We start from the raw sequence: 27,120 nt of genomic DNA, 5'->3' as shown, positions 1-27,120 counted from the left end.
AATATTCCGCTTCCTAGCGTTTATCCAAAGCAGCTTGTGCCATTACCCATGATGGATAATGTGCCTCACTCAACGGTCCAACAGCGGGGCCCAGTCCCGCACGCGAGCCGGCAGTCTTTAAGGTCCGAAGTCCACGTCGCTCACCGCCCATCTCTCTGTGGCAGAACTCCACCCAGGAGATCGGGGAGGAGGCAGAGGTTGGGGCCATCTACACCATCACCCTGCGGAAGGTGCAGCTGCACCAGACAGCCAGCAAGGGGCAGCGCTGGCTGGGCGTGGAGACGGACGCGGCGCTCAGCCTGTACGAGACGTGCAAGGTGCGCACGATTAAGGCGGGCACGCTGGACAAGCTGGTGGAGTACATGGTGTCCGCCTTCCGAGGGAACGACTCCACCTATGTCACCATCTTCCTCTGCACCTATCGCTCCTTCGCTTCCACCAAGCAGGTGCTGGACCTGCTGCTGGACAGGTACGGAGCGATCGTGGATCCGTGGTCTCCTTAGAAGGCCCCCATCTGTCCCCTTTAAAGCCAAAACTTGATTTTCTTGTGGGCTTCCCTTTAAAACATTTGCCTCTAGTCTGTAAGGCTGTTGCTGTATCTCAAGCAAAGCATTCTGGGATAGGGCTGCTCATTAAAATACCTTCCTCTTGACCGTTCTGCTTTTCTGTCTTGCAGACACGCCAAGCTGCAGCTGACTGGGGCAGAAGGGCCACGGTTGGCACAGGACGACCGAACTGAGAGGAAGAAGTGAGTTTTTTGGGAGGAAAAGAGGGCACTGGGCTGTGGGCATCCCCTGTCAGCACAGGGTCTCCACCCGTCCTCCACGCTTAACATTGTGTCATGTCCCCCCCCACCCCCCTTGCAGTGCCATCTCGTCCATCCTGGGTGCCTGGCTGGATCAGTATTCTGAAGACTTCTGGAATCCTCCGGAGCACGGCTGCCTGCAGCGCCTGGTCCCCTTCGTGAAGCTGCACTTCCCTGGTTCGGACCTGGAGCGCAGGGCATGTGGCCTGCTGGCCCAGTACCGCCGGAGCCAGCACCTGGAGCCCCGCCTGGAGGGTAAGCAAAGACCAGCACGGGGCGGCCGGGGCGTGGCGCAGATGGGAGAGCGGGTATCCCATAATGCACCATGTTGACGCCATACCCATCCCCCTCAGGGCCCGAGCATGTCAGCTGCCCCTTTGCCATGCTGGAGGAGAGCGGTTTCGAGGACGAGCGGCCCGACTTCCTGACCTTTGACCCTGTGCTGGTGGCGGAGCAGTTTACACTCATGGACGCGGTGAGGGATGCAGGCGTCAACAGAATTAACACAACCCTACACCATCACCCAGTCCTTCATCTTCTACAGCAGTGTTTCTCAACCCATTCCCCCGGAAGCTGAGAAGGAGCAAAAACACGGACTGTCTGTGGATCCGCAAGGACCGGATTGGGAAACACTGTTCTAGAACATTCCAAGTGCTTCCCTCTTTATGTTCTCGGTGAATGACCATGGCCCCTACACCCCCATCCTTTTCATTGAGCTCCATCACCTCTAACTTACTCTGAATTCCTTCCTTTCTGCCCCTCCTACCCCTACCTGATCCCCCACCCCAGGAGCTCTTTAAGAAGGTGGTCCCCTACCACTGTCTGGGGAGCATCTGGTCCCAACGGGACAAGAAGGGCAAGGAGCATGTGGCCCCCAGTGTCCGGGCCACCGTGTCACAGTTCAACTGTGTCACCAACTGCGTCATCGCCTCGTGCCTGGGGTGTCGCTCGCTGAAGCCAGCACAGCGCGCCAGGCTGGTGGAGCGCTGGATCGAGGTGGCCAGGGTAAGGTGCCATTTCGGGGTGCAAGGGGGGTGCTTGAGGTGTATCTGGATTATTGACCCCCCCACCTTGGTGTTCATAGGAGTGTCGCATACTGAAGAATTTCTCCTCCCTGCGAGCCATCCTCTCCGCCCTGCAGTGCAACTCCATTCACCGGCTGAAACGTACCTGGGACGAGGTGTCCAGGTGAGGGGGGGAGGGTTGCATGTGACTGTGCATGTCTTCATGTGTGATAGGGGGCTTTGGAGCTCAGTGCCACACCGTTTTCTTTGCTAACTTGTTCTCTCCCTGGTTGATTCCCCCGTACAGGGAGAGCATTCGCATCTTCAGTGAGCTCTCAGAGATTTTCTCTGATGAGAACAACCACTCGCTCAGCCGGGAGCTGCTGATCAAGGTGAGTGTGACCCCCTCTGTGCCCCGCACTCTGACGCCCACCCTGCGCCCTGCACCCTTACAGATCGTGTGCATGAGGCTCTGTTGTTTAATCCATTTGTGTATATTGACTTGTAAGTGAACCGTCTGCTGGATAAATAAATAAATGCAAACATATTTTCCATCTCTACATAATCATCGATTTCATTCCCCAAAACACTGACTCACCTGCTTACCCGCTTATTCAAACTGCTTAGTCATAAAGGCTAGGAGTGATTTCCCGTTAATGGCCTGCATGCTCACCCAAATCTTCATTAGCCCAGAGACCATCCCAGTTCTCCCAGTAAACAAGAATAAACAGAAAACCCTTCCGCATTCTCCTAGTAGTGCAGGCAGACTTAGTACAGCCACTTCAATCCTTAATGAATCCTTACATGGGCAATGATGTCATGCTGCTTGCGGTGGGATTATGGGTACTGTGATGATTCTGGGTAGAGCTGCTGGGCCATTAGCGCGTGGTGCGAGTGACGCAGCGCCCTACGTGCCCAGACAGGGGCCCCAGCTCTGCATTCTCTGGATTCCATCCAGTGCTCAGGGCGTGTCTCCATGCTGAGTGCTTCTAGAATGTGTGTGAAAGGGAGAGGGAGGGGTGAAGGGAATCCCTGATGACGTCGCAGGCGGCTTGGCTGGGATTGATAAGGGCCACACCCTGATGACACGCAAGAACGTGCCTGTGAGGGATACCCCGGGACAGCACCCACCAACACCCCCCACCCCCAGTACATTATCTCCCCAGGACATGGCCGACATCTTGCTGCACCACATGCACAGCTATATTAAATCATCCGGGTTCCTGACCTGCCTGTTCCAGCTTAATTGGGCTTCATCATGTACAGGCTGAGTGTGAAGCGAAATGCTTCCCCGTACTGGCCGGCACCTCACAGAGGCAGGAAGAATATTCTCTGCTCATCTTTGTGTGTGACATTCATGACCTACTGGGAAGGGGACTGCATTTATCTCTGGCTGGGATCCCCACAGGGGTGTCGCTGCGGTGCTTTGCCCTCAGGAGGTTCTGCTCCACTTAAAAAGCCCAGCTGAACTACATAAGGGCTTTAGGGCAAAGTGCCAGCCAATTGTCTGAAGCACGATGCGGAAATGACCTCACCCCCGGTGTCTTTGGTCCCTGCAGGAGGGAACCTCGAAGTTTGCCACCCTGGAGGTGAATCCCAAGCGAGCACAGAAGAGGCATCAGCAGCAGAGGGAGCTGGTGAGTCACCTGGGGCGCTGGGGGGGGGAGATAATAGCTGTGGTGAACTTGGTCTGCACCCCCCAGATTATCGTTGTGCCGCTGAGTCTGAGTAGTTCTCCGCCACTGTATGTGGCTGCACTTCCATCCTCAGGGTAAATTCTCATATTCCCACTACACCATTCACTCCTTGAAACTTGAATCAAACCTTCCTGATGACCCACAGACCAGAGATTCCCATCAAATTGGCACAGGCCTGTGACTTCACAGGAAACACTTTCTGAAGTGTTTCCTATGATGTGATTCTGAATAGTAGCTTTATTTCAGGTTTTTTTCCCCCCCATAATCGTTCACATAATAAAGGGCTTTAAGAAAGAAGGATTTGGATTAACAATCTGGAGTAACAGTTTGCTTAAATAGTTTGCCCCTAGCACCCACTAGTGGTTGCAATATAGAAATTAAAATTGGATTTCGCTGCAACTGCTTCATCACATTGCTAATTAGAGGACTGATTGGATGAAGAGTCCTCGCCCTTGGGCTTGAACAGCTGACACAAAGATTACCCTAAAAACCTGCATACATGCCTTCCCTTGGTGGATAAGCTCGGCCTCACCTGGTTTAAAGCAAGTTCTCTGCTACTGTTATTTCAGAAAATGGGCTGATTATGTAATTCACGCAGAGTGTAAGACAGTCTTCCCTTGCAGTATAACACTTGGTTTTCTGACCTTATTTCTGGTGAGCCGTGTCTGTGCTCATCTCCTATCTTTGTATTGGGAATTCTTGTTCATCTTACTCATTGTTTTGTCGTTTCCTTGACAACACAGTTCAGTTCGATGGCAAAATCTGGCCTTCATAAAACCGCCTGTTAGTTAGCCTTGAGGTTGGCTGGGTCGCCAGTGAGGAGGTGACTTTATGCACGGTTCTTAGGCTGGAACTCCAGCGAGCTGGATCCAGCATGTGAAGAATATTCGGATGACCGGGTTTGGCGTGCGTGACATCCTTTTTGCTTACGATTTCCAGGGTGTCATGCAGGGCACCATCCCCTACCTGGGCACCTTCCTCACCGACCTGGTCATGATGGACACAGCCATGAAAGATTACGTGGAGGTACGTGGGGCCTGTCTCAGTCTCTGCAGTCACCCCCACCCTCGGCGGACCTCTGAGCTGATGATCTTACCGCTTCTTCTCCTGTATAAATATGTAATTGCCACAATAATCATACACAGTAATTATACATAATAATTGTAAATTTATAATTGTAGCAATAATTATACAGGATAATTATACACAATAACTGTTAATTTATAATTGACTCCTACCCTCTCTCAAGTAGCTGGATAATATGGGCAAATTTACTTTCTTGTCTTGTTTAGACTGGTTAATTTTAGATCACTGCAGTGTGACAGGGACTGTTTATGGACTTACTCTCTCTCTCCATCTCTCTCTCTCCTCCACACTCTTTCTCTCTTTGCAGGGTGAGCTGATCAACTTCGACAAGAGAAGAAAGGTGAGTCTTCCTGTCGATTTCAGCCCTGAAATGCTGGGAACTAGATAATTGGAGAATGGTCCGCCCTCTGACCCCTGACCTCTGACCCTTGTGTGTGTAGGAGTTTGAGGTGATTGCACAGATCAAGCTGCTTCAACTGGCCTGTAACAACTACAGCTTCACTCGGGATGGGCGCTTCCGGGAGTGGTTCTTCAGCTTGGGGAAACTCACTGAGGCAGAAAGGTGAGCTGGACTCTAGATGTCTGCTAAACACTCAATGTATCTGACTTCCAGCCTTTCTGAGAGCTCGCTTTCAAAGCAATGACATTCTGACCACTCGTAATAAAAGAAGTCTCGTGGGAAGCAGACCAAGAGAATCCCCTCGTAAACAAAGCTGAATTCTACATTGGTTGCTATGACATCAAGGCAAGCAAAAAGGTACCACGTGAATGAACTTAACCCCTGACCTTTGATCCCTGACCCTGGGCCTCTGTCTCCAGCTACAGCCAATCGTGTGAAATTGAGCCGCTGTCAGAGTCAGCCAGCAACACGCTGAAAGCCAAGAAGAACATCAGCATCATGAAGCGCTGGAGCGAGTGAGTCCCGCGACCCTGTGTGTGTCATTCGTACAGGCCCTGGGCTTCCCTCAGCTGAAAACCCCCAGGGCATCTTTGGGGGTGATGCCCTGAGACAGTAGTTAAGCGTTTACGTAAACAGTATACCGTTGATCTGGCAGAGGCTTTTTCTAAAAAGTTCTGCGGCTTAAAAGCTAAGAAATCCAACATCCACTCAAATCAAAGGACATTCATATGAAGCTGACTGACCCATAGTTGCTATAACAGCCTGTACTCCTCTGGGAAGGCTTTCCATTAGATGCTGGAACATTGCTGGTGGGATTTGCTGCCGTTCAGGTTGGGTATTGATGCTGGGTGATCAGGTCCCTTTCTGTGACCCTGTGTGGCCCCCACTTCACAGCTGGACTTGCCCAGATGTTTCTACTTCATAATCACTTCACTTGTGGTTGATCAGGGCAGCTTTAGCAGGACACAAATGAGGAGAACCGACTTGTTGGAAAGGTGTCCAATGCTGTCCAATGCTGTCCAATGGTGTGCAATGACCTGTAATTACTACAGGTGTACCGATACTTTTGTCCATATAGTGCGTATTGTAATGTGCTTCTCCGTTCTGTCTGGCAGTCGTCAGTCAGTCTTCGGAGACAGCAGCTGCGGAAGCCCCCACTCCAAGTCGTTTGAACAGTTGCGTTACTCGCCCTACGTGGGCGGTCCGGGGAGTGGGCCGGGGGATGGGGCCGACTCCCTCAGCGTCACCTCAGGCGGCTCCAGCAGCTCTGACACGGAGGATGTCAGCGTCAGCTTCATCTCCAACTCCCCTGATGGCCACGAGAAGAAGGTAAGGGCAGCCGTGCCGTTTACCACCGATCAAACCGCAATACAATGCAGTTTTTCTGAATTGCTAAAACACTAAACCCCATTCTTGGGACAAAACTGTCAATTTCCAAAACTAATCAATCGCTCATTCAGCAAAACTTTAAACAGTGTTCAGTTAGTTAGACATGATTTGTAGATCTGACTCACCCTGTTTTGTAAAACTCTAAATACAGTTTCATTCATCAAAACACATTTTGCACCACGTTGAACCTCAATGCCGCACTGTTTAACTTCAGCAGGCCGCAGAAGTTAAGCACAGCCAGCACACAGTAGTCAGCATTTAGACACAATGACTGAAAACTGTTCACATATTTAAAAATGAGTAGAAGCCAAAGAGTGACTAGAACATAGAATATGTGCTGGATGAGAGTGCAAGTGCCGCCATAGGTGAGTCGGATTTGGATGTCAGGGTGTGGATGGGGCACTATTGAGGATTCTTCCCCCGTTGTCTAGAAACGGAGAGAATTTCCAGTGATGCCGACAGAATTCCCTGTCCTGAGACATAACAATGTGGCAGAATGAATATTCTTGCTTGACTTTGGCTTGGCAGTTGTACAACATTTTACTTAGTGTTCCTTTAATTTGGATTACTTTGTCCTTTACATTAAATATTGCTTTACATGGAATTGTATACAAACACTTTTGCCAAACTTTTTTTTTTCAGTTTTTTACTTTACAGTTTTGTAACAACATGCAAAAGACCATATCCATGATAAACATGTTTCCCTACATGCCAGAGACAGTTTTGACTGGCAGTGTTTTTAGTTTTTGCTGCAGCGTTTATGTATTCACTGGCTTAATACATGATCTGTTTGCAGTGTTTGGTTGTGAGCAAAGATCAAAGATAAAACTGTGGTAGTTTTAAGTAAATTGTTTGATTTTGCAAAAGGGGTAAAAAAAGATTTTGTGAACGTGGTTTGAAAATTGAGTTTTGTGTTTAGTGTTTTTGAGAATAGGATGGAAGGTCTCAAGAAATGTGCTTTAGCAATTCAGAAAAACTGCAAATAAACCCGTTCCTTATATACGAGATGCTGAAGCAGCATGTTGTGCTAACCAGCTAGCTAGCTATGATCTTCTTACACTAATTGCTAGCTTTTTATTTAGTATTCGAAACATCTAGGAAAGGGAAGCTTATCCACTCCCAGCAGACAGTCAGACATTGAACCACGTTGTTGACGTCTGGGTTGGTGTTTCTCTCTCCTTGCTCGGTGGCGTCACCTGCTGGCCAGTTGTGGGAGTGCACCTCACTATCCTCATTAGACACGTCGGGCATGGGCTCCAGCTCGGCCTCCAGCAGCACGTCCTCGTCCTCGGTGTCGTCCACGCCGGTGGCGGCCTCCCGCTCCCACAAGCGCTCCGTGTCGGGCGTGTCCAGCTACTCCTCGCTCTCGCTGCCCCTCTACAACCAGCAGACAGATGACTGCTGCATCGTGCGCATCAGCCTGGACCTGGACAACGGCAACATGTACAAGAGCATCCTGGTAAGTGCTGACCTCTGACCTCCACCTCATCATTTTAACAACTTCCTGTGAGAAGATCTGGGTGATTAAATTCAAATCAGGTCAAGTTATTGGGCAGAACCATGTGACTTGGGGAATCTGGCATTGCGCTGGGCTCTTATTAAGGAATTCTGTTATTTTTAGAGAACCATGCGCTGCTGATTAAGAACATTGCACAGGTGTTTGGCTCTGACATGTAGCAATTCCTGTCATTGATGCCAAGATATAAAAAAAAACAATCAGACACTAACATAAAGAAGCACACCATGACAAACCAGCCACCTGAGATGGTTCTGAATGTTTCTGGCCGTGTCATAGGTGACCAGCCAGGACAAGACCCCGGCAGTGATCCGGAAGGCCATGGTCAAGCACAACCTGGATTGTGAGGCGCCAGAGGACTATGAGCTGCTGCAGAAGATCTCAGACGAAAAAGGTGTGCGTCACACCCTCATAAAACCGGCTTTTTTCATCCTTGATTTTGTTTTTTATCCCAGGCTGTTGTTCCGCTTATTCACAGCATTAAACTGTGTTGTTAATGCCTGCACTCTCCCTCTCTCTCTCACAGAGCTGAAGATCCCGGACAACGCCAACGTCTTCTATGCCATGAACTCCTCAGCCAACTACGATTTTGTCCTGAGGAAACGTGGTCCCCCCAAGCCAGCGAGGCCCAAGAGCGTGTCTAGCTCCACATTACCGCGCATGAAGCACCGGGGCCTCAAAATAGCTAAGGGCTTATTCTAAAGGCCCCCACTGCCCCCAGACCCACCTCCTGCATCCCGCCGCCGACGACTCCACCCCGGGATGAGACACGGAACCGGCCGCTGCTAAGAGGCGGACTCATGTCTGACTTTGACAGGCAGAGGAACGGAACAGTTAGGTAGCTCCGTTTCTGGTTCTGTTCCCGGCATGGGATCCAAGGTAAAAGGAGTGGTGGAATTCGATTAGAGGTGCCACGGCATGGCGACCTACCCTGGTGAGAAACTGATTTTCGCATGAAAAGAAGCCGTGATGAGGTCTTAACACTAAAAACTTCTAACTGAATCAAAATTGTGGATCTGGCCTCTGTCTAGCGCTTGGGTTTTGCTCGGTCCCATGACGGAGAAAGCGTGTGACCTGCTGGGTGTGGCGCCCCCTGGTGGCGCCTTTAAATGAACTTACAGACCTGAACACTTTCACCTGAGTGTTCCCAGATACTGTGGACGGATGTCTCTTCCTGCAGCCTTTGTGGAACACAGGAAACTCAACATGTTGGAAACATGAAAAGGGGCAAGAAAACACCAAACCAAGACCGAACCGATCAGCTGTGCTTGAAATGAGCCCCTGTGATGTCTAATTGCTGACACGTTGTTATGGTAACAGTGTTATTTTGTGATGTTTCTGCTCACGCTGCTCACCTGCGAACAAACAGCACGTTCAGCTTCTGAGTGCATGGATTCAAACAAGAGGGGGGGGGATTCCAAAAACAAAGAGACCTTCCCCATCTCCCACATGACCATGAAAAGTGCATCAAACATCTTTTATTTAGCAGTGCAGTTTGCATTGGCTGCAGCTCGGGGAAAAAAGGCTGAAATCAAACCAAATTCCGTGTTTTATCCACATTCACAGTCACAAGTGCTGGGCGAATAAGTCAAATAACAGTATTTGGCCCACATTTGGAAATGAAGTAAGGAGGTTTTGGTGGACGCTGGCCTCAGGTTTGGTCACAGCCCCGGAAAGCTGGAGAGGGGCGTAGAAATTGACTTTTTTTTTCTTCAGAAATGTGACTGCCCTCTAATTTCACCACCTGGTTTACAAATGTCACCATGCAGCAGAGCCAGATTTTGTGGATCTGCAGAATATTTTTTGCATATTGAGTATGGAAGAACCCAGTTCCATGTTCCTGTCACTAAGAATTAGAAGCTAAAATTTTCTATTTTTTCAGTAAAAAATCACAGGGAGCCTTGAGCCAAAGCTCAGGGTACAATGCAGGGGAACGAGCTTCCGAATGCCCTTAGTGTGTGAGTGTGCAGGTTACAGGCGTCCCGTCCAGGGTGGCCCCTGCTTTGTCCTCCGTGGGATGGACAGGCGTCCCGTCCAGGGTGGCCCCTGCTTTGTCCTCCGTGGGATGGACAGGCGTCCCGTCCAGGGTGGCCCCTGCTTTGTCCTCCGTGGGATGGACAGGCGTCCCGTCCAGGGTGGCCCCTGCTTTGTCCTCCGTGGGATGGGCAGGCGTCCCGTCCAGGGTGGCCCCTGCTTTGTCCTCCGTGGGATGGACAGGCGTCCCGTCCAGGGTGGCCCCTTCTTTGTCCTCTGTGGTGTGGTTTGTCCTCCCCATGAACCTGAATTGGGTAAGGGGCTAGAATTAAGGATGAATTTTGTATTTTTTGTATTTTTATAATGAAAAAGTTCACAGAATGTCTTCCCCTTTCTTTTCATGCCCTGGCTTGTATTTATTGACTGTATATAGCATTGTTGTGTAGTGTTGTATATGTTTCATTTCCATTGTAATTGTACATAAATGTATATACATGTACATACATATATAGATTATATATATATAAATATATATATATACAAACACTAAGTTTCTAACATTGTGGGTTCACCCATCTCCTGATTGCTCTTGCCTTTGGAATACTCATGGCCAGACTTTTTTTAATACAGGAGTGATTGCTAATCATTTCCCGCTAAGTGCAATTTGTAATGTTGAAGATAAACCTGTGTAATAAACACCATATTATTAAGGAGTGTGAACGGTTGTCTTGATTTATGGCACCTACTGTATGAGCTCCCCCCCCCCCCATATTGGTATAATCCTTCTGTCAGGGTCCAGGGGAATCACCACTAGCTGTATTCTTGTCCTGCATGTGATGAATCAAGTTCTTACCTAATAAATTACACCTGTTCAACTTCTTGTTGAAGCAAATATCTAATCAGCCAGTCATATGTCAGTGGCACAATGTATAAAATCATGCGGATAGAGGTCAGGAGCTTCAGTTAATGTTCAGATCAAACACCAGAATGGGGAAGAAAGGTGATTTAAGTTACTTTGAATGTGCTGTGGTTATTAGTGCCAGATGGGCTGGTTTGAGTATTTCAGAAACTGCTGATCTACTGGGATTTTCATGCACAACCATCACTAAGGTTTACAGAGAATGGGCTGAAAAGGAAAAAACATCCAGTGAGCAGCGGAGCAAAAATGCCTTGTTGATGGCAGAGGTCAGAAATGAATGGCAAGACTGGTTCAATCTGATAAAAATTAAACAACAACTCAAATAATGACTCGGTAAAAACCAAGGTATACAGAAGAGAATCTCTGAATGTACAACATGTTGAACCTTGAAGCAGACGGGCTACAGTAGCAGAAGACCGCACACCTGTATGACTCCTGTCAGCTAAGGACAGGAAACTGACGCTACAATAGGCATGAACTCACCAAAACTGGACAAAGGAACACTGGAAAAACATCAGATGAGACTCAATTTCTACTGCAACAGTCAGATGGTAGGGTCAGTATTAGGCATAAACAACAAGAAAGCATGGATTTATCCATCCATAATTCAGGCTGCTGCTGGTGTAATGGTGTGGGTGATATTTTCTTGTCACTCTTTGGGCCCCTTAGTACCAGGCGAGTATTGTTTAAATGCCACAGCCTACCTGAGTATTGCTGCTGACCATGTCCATCCCTGTATGACCACAGCCTACCTGAGTATTGCTGCTGACCATGTCCATCCCTGTATGACCACAGCCTACCTGAGTATTGCTGCTGACCATGTCCATCCCTGTATGACCACAGCCTACCTGAGTATTGCTGCTGACCATGTCCATCCCTGTATGACCACAGTGCACCCAGCTTCTAATGACTACTTCAAGCAGGATAAGACACCATGTCACAAAGCTCATATCATCTCGGACTGGTTTCTTGAACCATGAGACCACTGCACTCAAATGGCCTCCACAGTCACCAGATTCAGTCACTGAGTCCAATAGAGCACCTGTGGGACGTGGTCGATGGGAGAGTCGCATCATGAAGGTGCAACTGACAGATCTGCATCTGCAGTGGCTGTGTGATGTCATCATGGACCAAAGTCTCTGAGGAATGTTTCAAGCACCTTGTTGAATCTATGCCATAAAGAATTAAGGCAGTTCTGAAGGCAAAAGGGAGTCAAACCTGGTACTAGACAGGTGTACCTAATAAAGTGGCCAGTGAGTGTATATGCATTTTTCTCAGTGACCTTCTACAAGCAGACATAAAAACAACATTGATTTCTCAGAAGATGGCAGCTCTGGGACCCATGCCTAGTGGGATTTGACATGAACCATCAAGCACTGCCTGGTCTGACCCCAGGGGAGCCATCACAGAATAATCAGTGCAATAAACCCATCTGGTGTCATGTAACTTACAGAGACATTCAGGCCTTTCTGGAGGCTTAGTAAATTTACATTTTTATTTATTTACCAGACACTTTCATCCAAAGTAATGTACATTTTGATGATATGATGATGGTGATGATGTCATTCCCTCGTATAGCAGCAAGAATGTTGAGTGAAATAGTAATGATACTTTGCTATCCATATAAGGACGTCACATCTAGCTCTCCTCTGACACACATTTTTACAGAGCCCCTGTAGCAATTTTGAGGTTTAAGGACCTTGCTAAAGCATCCAGTAGTGATACAAATACCCTGCAATTTACAGGATTTGAAGCAATGACCTTCAAGCACAGACACCTAACCCACACACGGCCATTTTTGTTGCTTGATGAGCTGGATGAGTTCAATCTGCAGGTTTGTTGATGCTAATAATCAGATGTCAATCAGATGAGGCTGCTGTGGCTAATCAAAATGTTGAGACTGTCAAAGATAGGCATCATTAGTCAAACATGAATCTGCTGCAGCATTGACGCAGATGTCTCACCACTCCCAGAAGTTCCAGGAGTCTCTTGCAAATTTACGGCAGCTCCCTGATACCCGCAAATGATGCTCAATGTCCCGGAAGTCTGTCATTCTGCTATTAAGTGGTGGTAAAATTAGCCAACAAGATGTTTTACTGCTGCAAACTCGCCCCAAATGTTACCACCACTCTTTAGTCTCAGGCAGCAAATTTTACTCTCTTATCATCCTGCCCCACCTCAGGTGGCACCCCGACTTCCCAGATGCCCCTCATCTGCCTCCATGAAATCAATATCCCTGAGATGGGATGTCTGTTGACGTCACCTACAGAATTGAAGTAGGTCATGAGTCACTGAGATCTTGGATTAACCCTCTTCTCTGGTAAGCCCATCTATCAGAATTACATCACATTTACCACCCACCTTAAATGAGGAAGAAAAAGGGTAAAATGGGACCACCAGAACTCTTTACCTCTGTCACGAACTTGGGCGTTGTTAGCTGTGTCGCGAACTATGGTCAGCTGGATGGCATGAGATTTTCAATTCAAGACATGTCTGCACACGTATTTACATGTATGTGACAGGTTTATTACCATGTAAATAGTCTATACGTTTTGCAAACTACAACAATGTTTTTAATGCAGCTAATTGTAGGTGTAAAATGGAATAACATAAATTTGCCACAAGATTTCTTGCGTGAGTGTGAGAGTCAGAGTGAGAATCTGTAGCGTGAGAGTTGCCAACCCTGTGTTAGGTCCGATTACTCACGGCTATAGCCCCAAGTATTTTAGCCCCGATGCCAATCATCCTTCAAAAAAAAGTCAAGGCCCACGTAAACTTCACTTAGCCCCTGATCTTTTCAATTGCTAGAAACCCCCCTGGTCACAAAGAATAAAGTATCATGGCATATAAATAGTCAGACGGGGATCGGACCGCCAGGGCCTCCCTTGGCTGCCACCCGATCCACAATGCACCGAACCCCTGACATTCCCCTTGTGGCCCAGCCACCAAGTGCTCACCAACGGGCCCCTCCCCCAGGCCTGGCTACAGGGTGGGGCCCTGGTGACCCTAGTCCGGGCGAGGGAAACAAGACCTTGATAGAATTCTTTGTCATAGGGGTTTTTCTGGATTGCTCTTTGTCTGGCCCCTCCCCTGGGACCTTTTTGCCTTGGGAGACCCTACCAGGTGCTATTGCACCCGACGACATTGCCCCCGGTGTCACTGAGGCACGCAAACCCCTACACCACGATAAGGTGGCAATCCAAGGAGAATTGGCAATCCAATCGTATCATCTGATCTGCAGCCTTCTGTCTTGGACACTCGGGTGAAGAGAGGGGCAGAGCTGTCAGCTGATCACCACCTGGTGGTGGGTTGGCTCAGGTGGCAGGGGAGGAAGCCGGTCAGTCCTGGTAGGCCCAAGCGCATAGCGCATAGCATAGCATGTTCCCAGTGCGGGTTGGGCTCCGCCAGGGCTGCCCTTTGTCATCGGTCCTGTTTATAATATTTATGGACAGGATTTCTAAGTGCAGCCAGGGTGTTCAGGGTGTCCAGTTTGGTGGCCTCAGGATTGCCTCGCTGCTTTTTGCAGACGATGTCGTCCTGTTGGCTTCATCTGCTAGGGACCTCCAGTGTGCTCTGGGGCGGTTTGCAGCCAAGTGCGAAGCGACGGGGATGAGGATTAGCACCTCCAAGTCCGAGACCATGGTTCTCCGAACGGAAATGGGTGGATTGCCATCTTCAGGTCAGGGAGGAGGTACTGCCTCAAGTGGAGGAGTTCAAGTATCTTGGGGTCTCGTTCACGAGTGAGGGTAGGCAAGATGGAGAGCTGGACAGACGAATCGGAGCGGTGTCTGCAGTTCTGCAGGCATCTGGACATCTGGTGCCTCCTGGGTGGCTACCCGGAGAGGTTTTCTGTGCATGTCCTACAGGGAGGAGGTCCCGGGGCAGACCCAGGACACGCTGGAGGGATTATATCTCTCGGTTGGCCTGGGAATGCCCCGGCATCCCCCCCGAAGAGCTGGTAGAGGTACCTGGGGAGAGGGAGGTCTGGGTATCTCTCCTGAAGCTGCTATCCCCGTGACACGAACCCCGGACAACCGGAAGGTAATGGATGGATGGATGGATGGCATATAAATACTCGTAAGGATTAAAAAGAAACTGATGTTTTAATTTGTTTCCTATTCAACTATAACCAAACAGTACAGGAAATTTTATACCGTTAACTTCCAATCCCCAACAGTCCCCAAAACATCAAGCACAAACTCAGCGCAGCGCGTTCCCACAGCATGCGCTGTTTGACGCCCTTAAACGCCACCGAATTTACACTTCCGGCTTTATGTTTGCGCATGCGCGCCGCCCCGCTTTGTGTTTCCAGCCAAAATGGCGTTAAGTAAAACATTTGGACAAAAACCGGTGAAATTTCAGCTAGAAGATGATGGGGATTTTTATATGATTGGCTCGGAGGTCTGTATGTTGGAATGAGAATATTATTGCCAGAACACCGTTTGCGATTATATATATATTTTTTTTACGGTTTGTGAAATATCTTTGCTTATAATACCGGCTAGCCATTCAACTTAATTGATTCATTGTTTCATGTTCATGTTGAGTGAATGGATGCTCTCATCTCGCCGTACGTGCTCGCCAGCCGGGGGAACCCATCACATTCTTTTATATTTTGTAAATTATATGCTTTGTCGACGCCCCACATTGAACTCTTACTTGTTTTGGGTTTAAAATTTAACAATAAAATACAGTCCACGCAAATGCATTTTAAAGATCGCCGTTTTCTCTTCCTCGCAAACGAGCCCGAAATGTTGAATCCTGAATGAATGATATTCGTTACGAAAGCTTATTAAAGGCGGTAGTAAAATGGTGTTATTCCTAAGAAGCGACGTTGTATCCGGAATCGCCGACCTTTAAATCATAATTATCAAGCTGCGGCGCTGGGATTTTGTTACTTATTATTCCGGCCACCTCATACAGCTTGCTGTTTATCATGTACGTCCACGCAGCTGTATGAGTGGTCCGACTGAAGTGGTCCAGGGTGTCTGCTTTTTTGTGAGAAACAAGCCCCCTACAACATCTTCCTCATCGTGAATATGGGTTCAGCATTTCCCCTTAACTGCTTACCTGTTAAACACATTAGCATCGCCCGTTGCTCATAAACATTTTAACATGCTATAAAACCAACAGGTTAGCGTAATTTTCATTAAAAAAAATTTCAACCCCCACCTGCCAAAACATTTGTAAGAAAGGTATGATATTGCCATTGTAACCTGTATCAGACTATTAACACTACAGTATGCAGTGCATTATATTGTGAAATGTATTTGCCACATTAAATTTCAGTTTTAGTCACCGTCTTTTGCTTTCAGGTAGGAAATTATTTGCGCATGTTCAGGGGCTCTCTGTATAAGAGGTACCCATCGCTCTGGAGAAGATTAGCGTCGGTGGAAGAGCGGAAGAAAATAGTAGCTTCGTCACACGGTGAGTGTTCAGGCTTCGTCGGGGTCGTGTGATTTCTGCTGGTCCTCCTATTCTCCTCTGTACATACCCTTGGCGGAAAAGTGGTGATGGAAAAAAGGTGCCTCATAATCCATTTTTCCATGTATTTTTACCCCACTAGATGGTGCTCTTAATCTGCTTTGGGGCACACTTTGCGTCCTTTTTTTGAACAGAGAGTACCATCTAGTGGGGTCCAAAAATATAGCAAATGGTTCATGAAGTGCCATTTTTTCCATCACTACCGAATAGGGTACGTTGCAGAAAGCTACTGCCTTGCTTCCTTCAGAGGGCCATTTAAAAGTTGGACTTTTATTTTGGAAGCAGTGTCTTCAGTGTTCTCTTTGTGTTAGATCATGGTTACACAACTTTAGCCACCAGTGTGACTCTGCTGAAGGCATCTGAAGTTGAGGAGATCTTGGAAGGGAACGATGAGAAGTACAAAGCCGTTTCCATCAGCACAGAGCCCCCTGCGTACCTCAGGTAATAAGTGATAAGATTCTGGAAAGGGATTGTGGATTATTCTCCAGGTGCCTATGAGCCCTTAAAATAAAATTTCACATTTTCCTACGCTCCGTTCTTTGTAAACCATAGTTTTGTTATGTTTTGCACTCATGTTAAACCATCGTAAAATTTGGTCCATTCAAAAGTCATCTGAAAGCCTTTTGAGGGTCACGCTTAAAACCCTGCTGTGGTCTCAGGGAGCAGAAAGCGAAGCGGAACAGCCAGTGGGTCCCCACCCTGCCGAACAGCTCGCACCACCTTGATGCTGTGCCCTGCTCCACCACCATCAATCGTAACCGCATGGGCCGCGACAAGAAGAGGACCTTCCCACTGTGGTGAGCTCTGTGGCCTGATCCCCCTCAGGCTCTTCCTGCACTGCTAAAATGGAAGCCTTACTGTTAAGGTCGTAGGTTCATGGAAGCGTGTCAGTTTTGCATTCCCAAATAATGAGCCTCCCGATAAGTTTCAGTTTCCAGCTGTTTACACAGTCAAATGCAGCTAGTAACTTTGCAGAGGCTCTGATCGCTCTGGGGCCCCCATGCGTCCGTTAGCATTGGGCAAATGATGCTGCAGTTTAGCATGAGCCTGCTATTTTGTGGCTGTTTCAGGTGAGAAGGTATGCTTGATTGGGGAGGCACATCAGGGTAAAATTTAGTACTGCAGTCTATATTCTAAAAACAACTCACGTATTATTCAACCATTGTATGTGTTTGTCACTGCAGTTATCTTGATGGTCTTCATAGAATTGTTTTGGAAGCTTATGTGGCAAGTCAGTCTTAGGGAGGAAGTGACATCATCCCTCATTTACTGTTCGCAGCTTTGATGACCATGACCCAGCCGTGATTCATGAGAATGCCATGCAGCCCGAGGTTCTAGTCCCGATCCGGCTCGACATGGAGATCGATGGACAGAAACTTAGGGATGCGTTTACCTGGAACATGAATGGTATGATTCTGGCCTACTTTGCCCATGGGATAATCGGATTCCTTGTCTGGGAGTAGTGCCCCGCCCGCACCCCCTCCCTTCACAGCCTCCTATCCCTAGTCATTGCATAACAGGTTGTTTTGGTCTCTACCATCCCCCCCAGAGAAGCTCATAACTCCAGAGATGTTCGCTGAGATTCTCTGCGATGACCTAGACCTGAATCCCCTGACTTTCGTCCCCGCTATTGCCTCGGCCATCCGGCAGCAGATCGAGTCATACCCCACGGACAGCATCTTGGACGAACAGACGGACCAGCGGGTTATCATCAAGGTGTGCATGCAGAGGGGGTGGGGAACGTTCCGGAGGCTTTGCAGAGCATCTTTGAAACTGCGTCCATGTTTGACACCCACCAGAATTCAGTCAGTCCTTCTGCTGAGAGTGTAGAAGAGTCCTCACTTCTAGCTTACCTTTGAACTCTACGCTTTGTTGACAATGCTGGGCTTATGTGATTTGTTGCCTTATTAGGGTCCTGCTTTGTTTGGAAAATGTTGCGTAGCTCTTGCCCTGATACTGCTTACATTTTTATCTGGACATTAACCATAAGTGTTTCCCAACCCAGTCCTCGGGGAACCCCGGACAGTCCACGTTTTTGCGTCCTCTCAGCTTCCAGCTGGGAAACACTGCACCAGAAGATCAGCCTATCTGCACTTATGCCTAGTCTTATGGTTCTGCTTTTTGCCTCACGTGCACGTTGCTATGGACAGAGGCGTCTGCTCAATTAAATAAATTATTATTTTTCTAGGTATGAGGTTTCCAACTCCTTCAGATCTGAGGTGCTTACTTTCCTGCTTTTTCTTAAGTATCCTCAGCCCTTATTTGCTTCCTTATCTCTTGGCAGACCTGCCTTCCCAGACGGTGCTCATGTTCAATTCTGACTGCTCTCTCTACTTCCCGCTCCCAGCTGAACATCCATGTGGGGAACATCTCCCTGGTGGACCAGTTCGAATGGGACATGTCGGAGAAGGAGAACTCGCCAGAGACGTTCGCCCTGAAGCTGTGCTCGGAGCTGGGCTTGGGGGGCGAATTTGTCACCACCATCGCCTACAGCATCCGCGGCCAGCTCAGCTGGCACCAGAGGACGTACGCCTTCAGGTATGCTGCCAGTGCAGGACCAGCGTGTCTTAGAAGGGGGCACAGACACACATACGCACTGGCAACCGCCACAAGCCAAACCTACCTATGTGCTGTGCAGCAGATAAATCACAGTGGAAAGAAACATGCACCGATACACAATATCAGATAGGGGGCAGTCTGTGGCTGTAATGCACCCACATCCAGAGATGTAGTCAACAATGTACACAGAAGATCCACAGTAGCTGGGAGGAGCTTAAATCCAATGCCAGACAGCTGAGTTGGGAACAATCCATAAGGGGTTTTGGGTGTCTTAAACGATACCTTATACAGTACCTCCTTGACGCAGTCATTACATCATTCATCATATTTAACGTTCTGTCCTCTGGAAGCTGTGTTTAATGGCAATTCACTTACCTCTTCAGTTTACTGCCTTAACTACCCAGTTATCTCCTTACAGAGTCACTGAAGAGTCCCAGTGTTTTAATCTGTCCTGCAGCTTTATTTCTGTTAAATAGGGTGCATGTGTTACGCTGCTTCAGCTTGATTGTCACCCATGTGACGCATACTGCTGCTGTTTGTTTATTCCAGTGTGTGTTTTTAAGCCATGTGTTCCACACAAAGGCAGATTTTATTGATGGAGTTTGTTCTGTAAGTGCTGTTCGTGCCATTTTTGACCCTAACTGTGCCTCTCCCTGTTCCAATAGGTCTGATTTCAGGTCAATACACTTGTGCATTTCTTGATCCTCTCCCCCAGCTTAACCCCCGTTTCGAGTTCTCTCTCATCTTCAGACCTTGGGAAGCTGAGTACCTCACACTTATCCGTTTGTCTGTTTATTTTTTGTTTTTTGGAAACGCCGCAGGGCCGATCTCGGTCTAAACGACAGATGTCTGTGTAAAATGTTGAATTTGGCTGAGCTCAGGTTGTGCCCGGTTGAGAAACCCGGCGGAGAGTGGCGCACCGCAGACGGGCCGCCCTGCCCGGCTCTCAGAGCCGTAGCCCAGACCGTATCAATGAACTCTGCCCAAGTTGGACGGCTGTGATGGCTCTCTCACAAAAGGCTTCCTCTTGTGTTCTGCCTTTAATTTAATTTAAGCCTGCTTGTCAGTGGCCTCTCTGCACTGCACTACACAGGATAATTCCTGCTTACGGAAGGCCTGTAAAGACTGAATTCTCTACACAAGCACTTAAACGTAAACCCGTGCATGCTTTTATCTTTTGAGCTGTTATGAAAAGATCATTTAATAAACAAAATAATGAATATGCATAGGAGTACCTAATTTAGTTCCTATTTGGCAGAAATACTAAAGTTGATTTCCTGTTTGCAGAATTTTTTTTCCCTCCGTACTCCTGCTTCAATGATTGGCTGATGTTGTCATATGGCAATTTGGTCTCTGCTTAACTGTCCTGACCATGTTGGTGGCAATTTTCTTTTCCTTTTCTAGTGAGAATCCCCTGCCTACTGTGGAGATTGCCATCCGGAACACGGGCGATGCTGATCAGTGGTGCCCCCTGCTAGAGACCCTGACTGATGCGGAGATGGAGAAAAAGATAAGGGACCAGGACAGGAACACCAGGTGTGTACGCCTTTTGAGGCACAAAAAGTAAAAAATCTCCTGGATGCATCGCAGGATGGACTTTATAGTTTAGTTATGGATCCTAACTGGTGTCTGGTGTTGGATCATTTATCTGCACGCTTCCATCTCAGGCGCATGCGGCGACTCGCCAACACGGCCCCGGCATGGTGAGTCAGCAGCCACCGGGTCTCCTGTCACTCGGACCCCTCACCATGACATCGGAGTGAGAGAGAGACTGTGGGGAATCCCTCATGAGTAGACCAGCGCCTCGGTGGGCGACATTCCTCCAGGCGGTCAGGGGGACCCCTTCCCTTTCCTACACAGCATCACCCTGCACAGGCCTGCCGTCTTCCTAAACGCCCTCTCCGTTTGGACACTCGCCCTCCAGCCATGCTGGGGTCCAGACTCATACCCAGACCACACTGATCCCGAATGGCATTCCGCTCAGCCGCAGAACCTGCCGTTTCCGATGTAGAGCCAGAAACTTCATGTGGAAAATATTACGTCTATAGCGTTTCTCTTTTTAATGGTGTTTGTTATAGGTGCTATGATTGCTTTTTTTTGTAAAGAACAAAATAAAGTCCTACATCAACCAGATTTGATGCATTTAGATTGTAATGTTACCGTCGTTTGATGTGGTGATCAGTGGGCTAAGTTGGCCTACGATTGGAAGGTTGCTGGTAAAAATCCCAAGTTCGGCAAAGTGATTTCACTGTTGGGCCCTTGAACAAGGCTTTCAACCCCAGTTGCTCCATGGACTGCCGGAACCTGCTTATGTCGCCTTGGACAAAATCATCTGCAGAATGGAAAAAATCTGAATCTGGTGGTGTATAAACAAAGGTTAGTGTTCAGAGCAGGTGTTCCCTTAAGCTAGATGTCATGTGGTCCAGCTTAAAAAACTGACATGCTTGTTGTTAAACTTCCTTTATTTACAGCATATGTGCATGGCTGCATACGCATTTTATGTTTATATGTGGAAGTGCCTCAGTTTGCTGCTTAATGCAGTCATTCTGTCTCATTCCTAAGCATTTGGCTCTGCTCCACGTTTTGTAATCAGCTCCCGTTAAATAATAGACGAATAGGCGCTGTAGACGATTATTTCAGTTTGCCGACCCAGAGCTGGCCACAAAGGCAGCTGGTGCAGCTGGCACATCTGTACATGAGCCTCACTCGGCTTCTGCACAAGCAGGACCCTGTCAGCGACCCAGGGATGGGTGGGAGTCTGCTGCTGCCCTGTTGGCTTATATCAGCAGCATGGGTAGAGATGATGACAACGGTTTCACGTTAAGTACATCAGATTCGGGGTTAATTCACTGAAGGACAGCTGGGTCTATGTTGCTCATGAGCACACAAGCTAAAAGGGGCTTTTTCATTTTCCTCACTTGGCAAAGAGATGGGAGGTACTAGTCGGACCTCTCAGGCTCCTCCCTTACTCTTGCTTTAGCAGTGACCTGGTGTAAACTAGACCTGACAAAAGCCAGACAAGCTAACCAACCACAACCCCAAGTGTTAGTGGTGGATTCTGCAATCCCCAGGTAGTTTGTCAGGTGTGACATGAGGGAGCCCTTGGTTGGAATCAGCACTGTGATGTGAAGGACCTGATTCCCAGCTGCTCCCTTGGCCCCCAAACTAGGTGCCTTCAAGCCCAATGTCCCCAAAGTCACCTTCACATAAATAGAACCTTTCACAGTTCCTATACCCCCCCCCCGCCCCATTCTCCATCTCATTTCTACTGCCGTGGGGGGGCTGGATCTTGGGGGTCCTGAGGGAGTTCTTCTGGTCCAAGACCCCTTTCTGTCTCCTCTGGGAGAGGGAGATAATCAGGGTCCCCCTCAGGAGCATCAAAAATTGTCTTTCTGTAAAACAGGAATACATGTGACATCCGACATTCCTTACACATGCCGCATAAAAGACCATGTGGTATTTATTAAGGCTGCACGACATCAGATCACAATTATTTGGAATATTTAAGCTTAATATTGTGCCATCTATAAACCAAAAAAGGAGATAAAATTTACCCAAAATAAAAAACCGCTGCCTTACCACCGATAACGACAGTCTACCTGTGATCATTCCCGCGTCAATTACGTCAGATCAATCAAGCGTCTGTTGATGTATACAACCCTAATTTCAAGTCAAAGCTAGCCCCTAACAATGGCCAAGAGAAAAGTTAATTCTGAAAACAGAGCCTTTCAAAACCAGTGGGAGACTGAGTATATGTTTACTGACATTGCCGGTAAACCTGTGTGCCTTGTTTGTGGAGCTAATGTGGCTGAGAGAGAATCTCCACAACATGGAACCTTACTCCAAACATAAACGAACTTGTTGCCAAGATGCCAACATTACAGCTCTGACAGAATGGAGTAAGAGCAACGAAAATTTAATGTTTTGATTAATTATTATTTTAACTTCCACTTAAAAGCACAATTTTTATTTATATTTGCAGCATATTCATATTTTGAATTTGTATCATTTTTACAGGAGATATTTTTATGGAGAGCAAAATATTTAAAGTTATTTTAAGTTTAAGTTTATTTTGGAATAATATTGTATCCTGTCTGTTTCGATTCATATTTATGTGCAAAAAAACGTTAATTTTAATCTGTTCAATAAATGTTTATCCTGTTCGGCCCGCGACCTAAAGTGTGCTTTGAGTTTTGGCCCTCTGTGCGATTGAGTTTGACACTCCTGCAATAGAGTGTTGGTGTTGGAGTGTCAACAAACACAAATCAGTGCAGACAAATATGATGTGATTACTAACTTATGGGCTCTTATTAATGATTTCAGGCGTACTACTAATCTGCTTATCAAACTGCGAGAGTAAGTAAATACCCATTTAGTACAGAATAGCTGGCATCCCAGTTTATTTTTACAGCCATTGTCTAAAGCCCTGGTGATTATTGCGCATGCGCACTTATGGCTATGTGATATTGTGCAGCCCTAGTCTTCATTTTATGTTATATTTAGTTGAATGCTTCTATTCTAAGCTGCTTATTATTTTCCTTTTTATTCGTATCAAAGGTCAGCATGACTCTGTACTGGATAACCTGTTATGGAAGAAGAATGAATTTACTAATGGTTAGCTAATTAACTATGGTTAGCTGTTTAGACAGAATCGAATCAACTCTAAATACGGAGGTCGCTGTTTGACCAGTAGCTTTAAAATGTAATCAGACCCTTCAATGGAGATTTTGGATGGGAAGATAGCAGATTACCAGTTACTCACAGGAGACCAGGAGTAATGAGAAGCTTTCTGCCACCAGGCTGGTTTGGGAATATATCTTCTAAGAAGTAGTACACATGCCCCACACAGATGCCTGTTGGGATGAGAAATGCACCATTAAAGAGTATGCTTTGGATTTTGACAGGGTGAAGGTTCTCCAAACTTTGCTACCAGGAGGCTTCCGTAACGAGGCTAGGATCTCAGCTTGAGCAACCGACAAATTTCAACAAATCAAATTTAACAACAATCTCAAATTCGTTGGTCAAATGTGTTTGGCACACCATACCCTCTTATAACTGGTCAGGGAAGATTTCAGTTGCAGCTGACTATGTTCAGTAGAGATGATTAGAAATAGTCATTGTTGTCGTGTTGAGGGTAACAGGTGTGTGCAAGCAGAATGTGAGCTGGAGATAACATCTGAGGCTTAAAATGCAGTATTGTCTATGCCCGAGGTCTCAAACTGCCAGCCTGCAACATCTTTTAATTCATTATTAAATCTGGCCTGCATGTTGAGCTTTCATTTTCCACAAGGAATTAAAAAAATATGTAAAAGCATTTAACCACTGACTAGGCTGCCCACTCAACCAAAAGTGCCACGTTTGGACTCAATCTACTCCATCTGACAAAGAGGTCATGCTATACAAGACATGTGACCTCCTGCCTCAGTCGTTTTCTGCCGTTCATTATCAGATAATCATTTGGGAAGCCACAACACTGTTCTCCTGACGGCTAAAGTCATTTTTCCCACTAAAGCTAAAACGTACCAAGGAGGTCAATGACAATGGAGTTGCCAAGCAACAGGGAAAATCCCATGAGCACCCAGGGCAGGAAGGGAGCCTGGAAGTTGAGGAGGCCGAAGAAGTTCATGCGGACGTAGGGGTTGCGGCGGCTCCAGATGTACACCAACATGATGGTGAAGGCTTGGCCTAGGAAGAACAGGTTGGAGAACAGGCCAAAGATCTGCAGAGAAGCCGTCAAAGGAAGCAACATGTATTAAAGACATGCTCTGGCTTGGTGAAGGGGGCCAGAGGGCCCAGGACAACATGTGGTCTAGGCCCTTGTGAGTGGAGCCTGGCAGTGGGGGAGAACCAAGGGTTTCTTTCTGGATTTCCTCTGAACATGGTGGCAGTCACACTTATGGCACGAGCCACTGTAAATTATGACAGTTGTATCCATGAACGTGTGACTAAACTGAGCTGCTTGCATCACTACCATCTGATTGGTTGAAATGCACGGAGATACCGGTGATATATGTCAATATGCATGGATCATCTGAAGGAAAAAAGGGCATATTCTATATCCATCCATCCATTTTCTGTAACCACTTGTCCTATTCAAGGTTGCGGGGGGTGTGGAACCTATAGGCATAAGGCAGGGAACAGCCCAGGACGGGGTGCCAGCCCATGGCAGGGCACACTTACACACCATTCACTCACACAGGCTCACCTACGGGCATGACGTGACTGTCGCTCTCCAAACCGGGCAACGCCATTACTGAGCCGAACCTTCTGCAGTGGAAAACTTCGGTTAGCAAAGATACAGTATCAGTATCTGATGCCAACTGGCTCCTGACCGTTATGTAAGATTTGTAGACAGCCAAGCTCACTATGGGAGGTAGAACCTATGTTTTGTATATTGAAAAAAGGTGTGTGTGTCTGTGGGGTCATTAACTCTATATCTGAAATGTTTTCCTGCTTCATCTTCCAGGAGAGCCTGCGGTTGGACGTAGCACCGGTGTGACCACGCTGCCAGATAGGAATGAGAAGGATACTGTCATTAGGACCCCCCCAAACAAGAACATGAAGACAAAGTCTGCCGTCCGGCCCCGGAAGGAGCCCTCCTCCAACATGCGACAGTATCGAAATCTCGCTGGCTAAGGAAGCGGAACAGCACTGGCAAACAGCTGTGGAGATGAGGGCACAAGCGGTTATGCAAATTGGCTCTGATGAACCTTTTTAAAAAGAAAATAACATTTTATTCGGTGTCTGTAAACCAAACAAAAACACCAAGAAAAAAAATCAGTCAGCAAAAAATAAATTTAGAAAGATATGGAACATCTCCATACAGGCTCAACAGCCAAAAGGATACAGAAAGACCATGTTGAACAAAAAACTGAATCCGAGAGGTCCAAAAAAGAGGAAGCTGGTTATCAGGCGCCACATCTTTGAGAAGAAATATGCAAGCATATTTGCAAATTAATATTTGCACGGCATTAATGTCGCAGTGTTAATTTATAGACGGTTCCATTTTGTATTCACTTATAGAACGGATTGAAACGAACGAAAATTTTCTTACCTGACATTTTCTAAAAATTAAGTCCGGATTGAAATACAGCTGAAACGGGGTGATGAATTCCAGCTGCTGTAAAGGTATAAGTATCACGCATCATAAATTCATCGGTTTTAAATGACAATTCTAAAAACCATACTTAAACCATGCTTTTTTTTTAAATAAATGTCTTTTACAATTTCTGTACAGATTGAATAATGGAAAAACGCACACAATGTTTAAAACTACATGTATTAGACTAGTATAACTATACATGTTTGAGGTATGCAATAGTTTCGTGCAAGGGCACAGGACTGATTTCAACACTGGTTAGGGCCAAATGGGCCCCGAACCACCGGCCCCCCTAACCATACATAGTACTGCCACGATAGTAGTGCTAGGGGCATTTTCCCACCGTCCATACAGAGATTTGCGCCCTTGGTCTTGTGGCAAGTATTAAGTGTAAATCACTTGTTACGCTGTTATGCCGTTTGATATCATGAAAATTAATAAGCGTTTAATAGAATACTTTTGTTCTCATCAGTACAGTGTACAATTAAATAAATTGTTCTGCACAGCTGATGACCTGTGCAAGTGGATAGTTAAAGATGGTACAAAGTTATTATACTGAATAGTTCTACTCCCTTCCAAGTACTTACCACGGCTGCAGTGGTTAAGACGCAGGCTGTCGTATACGCTCTGGTGACGGTGGGAATCAGTAGATACTCCTGCGTAAAGCTTTGTGCCATAGTAGTCCTTTCTTTCCGAACGGGCCTTTAAAAATAACTAATGCACTTCTGGTAGGTTGTATTTACCAATGTCCACTTTAAATTCAAGATGAGCATTACCCTGACTTTCCAGCAGCCGCAACGCCCACGTCTAATTCAGCGAGTAAGAAGCCGTTCAGTAAGTAAAAACCCCGGAGAAAACGATGAATGACACATGTAAAGACCAATCGCATGTTAGATTGCCGTATTGGCGGCCAATCAGCTGTTACTGATATAACAGCTAGCGATCGCATTCAAAATAGATGTTCGTTTTAAAACTTTAAGCCAGTCAACGACAAACGTATTTGATTGGCATAGAATCTGACCAATCAGAAGGTAAAACGAGATACTAGAAATTATGAAGTTCGCATTTGTCAGTCTGGAGGCTCCACGTGGATGGAGAGGTAAACCAAACACACGGCATTCTCCGGCAAACCCACCCTGCTGCTATTCTGAGATCGAGCGGAGGCTGGGCGAGTTACTGCTCCACGCA

General features: G+C 47.1%; 3 protein-coding genes across 6 annotated transcripts in view; 2 read left to right on the top strand and 1 right to left on the bottom strand.

Moving 5' to 3' along the window:
* LOC111858727 (ral guanine nucleotide dissociation stimulator-like) overlaps positions 1–10,581 on the top strand; it is a 36,096-nt gene extending 25,515 nt beyond the window's left edge. For both annotated transcript variants that reach the window (XM_023840738.2, XM_023840737.2), the window contains exons 2-17: positions 165–469; positions 677–748; positions 867–1,060; positions 1,159–1,280; positions 1,595–1,810; positions 1,890–1,993; positions 2,117–2,201; positions 3,369–3,446; positions 4,446–4,532; positions 4,900–4,932; positions 5,033–5,154; positions 5,412–5,507; positions 6,108–6,321; positions 7,589–7,840; positions 8,177–8,291; positions 8,424–10,581. In XM_023840738.2, the coding sequence (XP_023696506.2) occupies positions 165–469; positions 677–748; positions 867–1,060; positions 1,159–1,280; positions 1,595–1,810; positions 1,890–1,993; positions 2,117–2,201; positions 3,369–3,446; positions 4,446–4,532; positions 4,900–4,932; positions 5,033–5,154; positions 5,412–5,507; positions 6,108–6,321; positions 7,589–7,840; positions 8,177–8,291; positions 8,424–8,599 (2,271 nt within the window). In that variant the 3' untranslated portion in view covers positions 8,600–10,581. The remainder of the gene's footprint in view (positions 1–164; positions 470–676; positions 749–866; positions 1,061–1,158; positions 1,281–1,594; positions 1,811–1,889; positions 1,994–2,116; positions 2,202–3,368; positions 3,447–4,445; positions 4,533–4,899; positions 4,933–5,032; positions 5,155–5,411; positions 5,508–6,107; positions 6,322–7,588; positions 7,841–8,176; positions 8,292–8,423) is intronic.
* Positions 10,582–15,071: 4,490 nt separating this feature from the next.
* On the top strand, positions 15,072–20,966 carry LOC111858709 (SWI/SNF-related matrix-associated actin-dependent regulator of chromatin subfamily B member 1-A). 3 transcript variants are annotated; one of them, XM_023840703.2, is made up of 9 exons: positions 15,072–15,191; positions 16,106–16,217; positions 16,607–16,715; positions 16,934–17,071; positions 17,554–17,681; positions 17,824–17,990; positions 18,622–18,812; positions 20,238–20,369; positions 20,501–20,966. In XM_023840703.2, exons 1-9 carry the CDS (start codon positions 15,108–15,110, stop codon positions 20,538–20,540), a joined length of 1,101 nt encoding a protein of 366 aa, XP_023696471.1. In that variant the 5' UTR covers positions 15,072–15,107; the 3' UTR covers positions 20,541–20,966. The 3 variants fall into 3 exon arrangements, with proteins under 3 accessions (XP_023696471.1, XP_023696469.1, XP_072563125.1); XM_023840701.2 differs by having other exon boundaries at positions 16,586–16,715; XM_072707024.1 differs by lacking the exons at positions 20,238–20,369; positions 20,501–20,966 and adding an exon at positions 19,499–20,199 and having other exon boundaries at positions 16,586–16,715.
* Positions 20,967–21,277: 311 nt separating this feature from the next.
* On the bottom strand, positions 21,278–26,881 carry derl3 (derlin 3). The gene is made up of 7 exons (XM_023840704.2): positions 26,520–26,881; positions 25,888–25,953; positions 25,681–25,754; positions 25,364–25,457; positions 24,357–24,552; positions 23,596–23,686; positions 21,278–22,225 (listed from the first exon to the last, which is right to left on the bottom strand). The coding sequence occupies exons 1-7, from the start codon at positions 26,607–26,609 to the stop codon at positions 22,099–22,101; spliced, it is 738 nt and encodes a 245-aa protein (XP_023696472.1). The 5' UTR covers positions 26,610–26,881; the 3' UTR covers positions 21,278–22,098.
* Between the last annotated feature and the right edge of the window lie 239 nt (positions 26,882–27,120).

This window comes from Paramormyrops kingsleyae, chromosome 2 (assembly GCF_048594095.1).
Source record: "Paramormyrops kingsleyae isolate MSU_618 chromosome 2, PKINGS_0.4, whole genome shotgun sequence".
In the NCBI taxonomy this organism is placed as follows: domain Eukaryota; kingdom Metazoa; phylum Chordata; class Actinopteri; order Osteoglossiformes; family Mormyridae; genus Paramormyrops; species Paramormyrops kingsleyae.
The sequence above is the reverse complement of the archived record's forward strand: the minus strand, read 5'-3'. Positions and strand labels throughout refer to the sequence as shown.

Coding starts and splice junctions, on each gene's coding strand:
- LOC111858709 (XM_023840701.2), top strand. CDS start 15,108: ATGGCGTTAAGTAAAACATTTGGACAAAAACCGGTGAAATTTCAGCTA. Junction 15,192..16,105: donor TTTATATGATTGGCTCGGAG/GTCTGTATGTTG, acceptor TTTTGCTTTCAG/GTAGGAAATTATTTGCGCAT. Junction 17,991..18,621: donor ACCAGCGGGTTATCATCAAG/GTGTGCATGCAG, acceptor TCCCGCTCCCAG/CTGAACATCCATGTGGGGAA.
- derl3 (XM_023840704.2), bottom strand. CDS start 26,609: ATGGCACAAAGCTTTACGCAGGAGTATCTACTGATTCCCACCGTCACC. Junction 25,954..26,519: donor TCTTAACCACTGCAGCCGTG/GTAAGTACTTGG, acceptor ATACCTTTACAG/CAGCTGGAATTCATCACCCC. Junction 22,226..23,595: donor CTCATTACTCCTGGTCTCCT/GTGAGTAACTGG, acceptor CCTGTTTTACAG/AAAGACAATTTTTGATGCTC.